The sequence below is a fragment of the Diaphorina citri genome, unplaced genomic scaffold (genome assembly GCF_000475195.1).
Source record: "Diaphorina citri unplaced genomic scaffold, Diaci psyllid genome assembly version 1.1 scaffold25, whole genome shotgun sequence".
In the NCBI taxonomy this organism is placed as follows: domain Eukaryota; kingdom Metazoa; phylum Arthropoda; class Insecta; order Hemiptera; family Psyllidae; genus Diaphorina; species Diaphorina citri.
In genome coordinates, this window is record NW_007377463.1 from 521,201 (window position 1) to 525,117 (window position 3,917).

Below are 3,917 nucleotides of genomic sequence, written 5' to 3' on the forward strand. Positions count from 1 at the left end.
GTGAAGCTACTGCAACCTTCATGAAAATTCAGTGTTTCATAGCATTGAAACAGCCGTCCCAAATAGACTTGCTGATGCCTGTGTTGTAGCATTAGTATGTCCCTCATCTGATAGGTGAGAAAAGAAGAGACTTACCTACTAATCGATTGTCGACTAAATGAGTAGTGAATGAGACTGAACGACTTAATGAGAATCGAGCCTATAAGACCGGAAAATTAGTAGTGGAGGAGAAAAGTATGTAATAGAGAGAGAGATTTGGTGTATTGGTGTTGTGTGTCTTTATATTGGTGAGTGTTTTGTGGTGAATAGTGGAGAATAGAGGAGAGGAGAGAATAGAGAAAAGAGAGAGAGAAAAAGAAAGAAGAGGTGAATAGAGAGAAAAATGTATTGATGACATTTTGAAAAAACCTCTTCCATGCGCCTCGGTTTTGGACCTGGCTGACTTCCAACTTCTTCTCTTTCAAATCCTGTGGAAACACTGTGTGCATATATCTCGTTTTCGGTCTTCCCCTGTCTCTCTTACCTCCAACTTCCATATCTCTCAGCCTCTTTCCAACATATTCTTGATCTCTTCTTTCTACTTGTCCAAACTATTGAAGCTTTTTTCCTGAATTTTCCTTGAGATCTCTTTCACCGTTCTGGACTGGCAAAATAATAATAATAGTGCTTATTTATACTGCTCGCATAGGACTGAAAAGTCCCTTTACTCCAGCAGTAGGCTACTACTATTATTGTGGTCAAATTCTCAAATTATATTGATGAAATTCCATACCTCGGCTGGGATTGAACCCACGCCCTCCTGTTTACCAGGCGAGCGCCTTGACCACTACACCACCGAGGCAGGTAATCTTTGCCTTTAATGACAGCCAAAGGACTGGAGTTTTTTTCTTGTCATTATAGGTATATGTTGTTATTTGGTCATTATATCCGGTTAGTCGTTAGAGGTTGTTATAGGCAAATTTTACTGTACATGTTATCTTTATCATGGGTTTGTTTTTCATCTTTCTACAGAATGTTTGATGTCATAGAATTTGAAGGGGGCTTGTTAGAAACCACCCCAACATCTTGGGTCATTGATGGACAGTGTACTTCTCTACAGAACCTTTTAAAACAGCTACCACTCAAGACATTAAATGAAGTCCAGAGCTTCGACAATTTACTAATGTCAGAAGAAAATGTAGCAGCACTAGTAAGTACAGCCTCCCTAAAAATTTCTTTCTGTGTCTCTACCAGTTGCATCACAATTCACATTACTATTTAATCATTTGTCATTCAAATTCATGGTTAATGGAGCATTCAAATCTTTTTACTTAATGGGGCACTAGGGCACCCGTAGCATCTCTAACAAAACTTGGTGGTGCAATTAGCCAGTATGGAGGAGTTGAATCTTAGGATGCTGGTGGTTTGGTGCTGGCTATTTCCAGCCCCTTTCAGGCTGGGTGAGGTTAATGTGAGAAATTGGTATGGTAAGGCTAATGCCTGGAGGGTAAAACCACCACCATCTCCTATAACCTTCAATGTGTTGAGAGGGACTTCAAACCAAATAGAACCATGAAACAACCCACCAAAAAAAATATGTTCATTTATTTATTTAGATATTATTATTTTTATTTTTAGACTGAATACTTGAGCTTCAAATCTGGAGACAGCTTAAGTCACTACTTGAGAAATATCATGAGAGAGTGCTTCCTAGATGTTGTTCTTCAAGAATTCTCATGGTGTGGAACAAATGGGGCCAAGGCTCAATTTAAAAAACTTCAAATCAAAAGTGTTATATTTGGTAAGTCTCATTTTTAATTTCAACATGTCAATACTGCAATAGTGAATACCCCAGTTTTGGTTAGATCTCTGAAGTTAAGTGACACCAAGCATGGTTAGTATTTGGATGGGTGAGCACCTCAATTACACACTTGATACTGGCTTTTTCCAGTCCCAATCATGTTGAGTAAGGTGGTCTGTTTAATAACAAATATGTCCATTTCTTAGTACATTTAATATTGATTTGGTGGTTTGGTTTAATGTCTCTATCAACACTTAATATATTGTAGGTTATATGAGGCAGAGGTTTTACCCTCTAGGTGTTGACCTTACCATACCAGCTACTCACATTAACCTCACCCAGCCTGAGGGAAGGGGGCGGAAAAAGCCAGTAGCACGTGAATAATATCTGGACTGAGGTTCCCAGGTGGTCACCCATTAAAATACTAGTCATGGTCGACGTTGCTTAACTTTGTGAGTGAGTTCATTAGACAGTCAGTGTCTTATGAGATTTTTATAGAGATTATTATTTGGTAATTGTAAGTACTTAATAATAAGGTAATATAGGTAATTATTTCATAGGTAATTGTTTTATTAGGCTATTCTAGTTGGGTTAAAAAGTAGTGTACAATGTTATTGGGTGCTACTGATACATGTATTGTGATCTGTTTTTGTATTATTACTAAGGTGTTCGGGTTTTGGACGTGAAGTGTGAGGGGATGTTGATGTAAGTCCTCTGAACCGGTGGGGGTTTATTCTCTGCTACCGTGCTACCCATATCATTAAAATGTATTTATTCTAGTAGTTTTTATTAATTCACTGTTCCCTTTATAACATTACCCCCTGCCCTCTCTATTTACAGCATCTGTAATGAAGAACAGCTCATTTCACCCTAAGAACAATATGGAAATCGAAGATCCCCTAAGGAAATATCTAGCACAGGCGAAACATAGAATAGAAATGAGGAAAAATAAAAGAGCACTACCCACCCCAAGGATTGAGTAAGAATGCCACCGGACCGAGCAAGACGCTTCATTTAAAAAACAACTCTTTGGAGGAAAAAAAAGCTCCTGTCAAAAACCCATGCAGATAATCAGAGTGGTCCAAGCTGCCCACAAACATCTTCTGAAGATAATTTAGATATTAGTTCTACGTGTGAACCCTATCACTTTGAAAGTAATATTGAAATAGAGAAATGCAGGAGCCCTACTGGTTGTACAACAAATGAAATTGTAAATAGCACTGATATTACTTTGAGTAATATTACTGAGGGGGTTTTGAGCAATTGTGATACGGTACAAACGGCACATTCTTCTAATAGCAGTGCTCATTTTGATATTAGGAGTTTTCTTAAACAGTATGCAATTGATAATCATCAAACTCACAGTTCTATTAATTACCTTTTACAAGGTTTAAGAAACCATTCTTGTTTCAAAGATTTACCTACTGATGCAAGAACTTTGTTAGGGACATCTAGAAGCGAAACTAAAAAGATTGTAACTGTAGAACCAGGCAAGTATTATCATGTTGGTATTGCAAAACATTTGAGTTATTTCTTAGATAGATTTGGTGTCGTTCAAAATATTGAATTAATGATAGGTATTGATGGGTTGCCCTTAACACCATCATCAAAAAGTTCATTTTGGCCAATTCTAGGATATGTTTGGCCTTTCAAATCTCACATATTCATGATTGGTATTTACTGGGGACTTGAAAAACCAAACTCTAGCAATCAGTATCTACATGTATTACTTTGTTGATGAAATGAAATTACTCCAAGCCCAAGGTATAAACTTTAAGGGGAAACAAATAAAAGTTTGTATAAAAGGGTTTGCCTGTGATGCACCTGCTAAAGCGTTTGTTTTAAATATTAGAGGCCATGGGGGTTATTCTTCATGTACTAAATGCTTTTGCAAAGGAGAATACACTAATGGTAGAATATCATTTCCTATTTCTTCAAGCAAAAAGCGTACCCATGATAATTTTGTATCCAAAGAAGACACTCATCTTTCAACAGCAGCAAATATATTATTTAATGTACTTGAGGTACCAGGATCATTTAAAGGTGGGGTTCCAGGATCATTTAAAGGTGGGATTCCAGGATCATTTATAGGTGAGCTTCCAGGATCATTTAAATTTAAAGGTGGGGTTCCAGGATC

General features: G+C 37.3%; 1 protein-coding gene across 1 annotated transcript; it reads left to right on the top strand.

Annotated features, from left to right (window-relative positions):
• The first annotated feature begins 739 nt into the window (after positions 1-739).
• Positions 740-3,907, top strand: LOC103510186. The gene is made up of 3 exons (XM_017444485.2): positions 740-1,189; positions 1,618-1,780; positions 2,621-3,907. Exons 1-3 carry the CDS (start codon positions 860-862, stop codon positions 2,761-2,763), a joined length of 636 nt encoding a protein of 211 aa, XP_017299974.2. The 5' UTR covers positions 740-859; the 3' UTR covers positions 2,764-3,907.
• Positions 3,908-3,917: the final 10 nt, after the last annotated feature.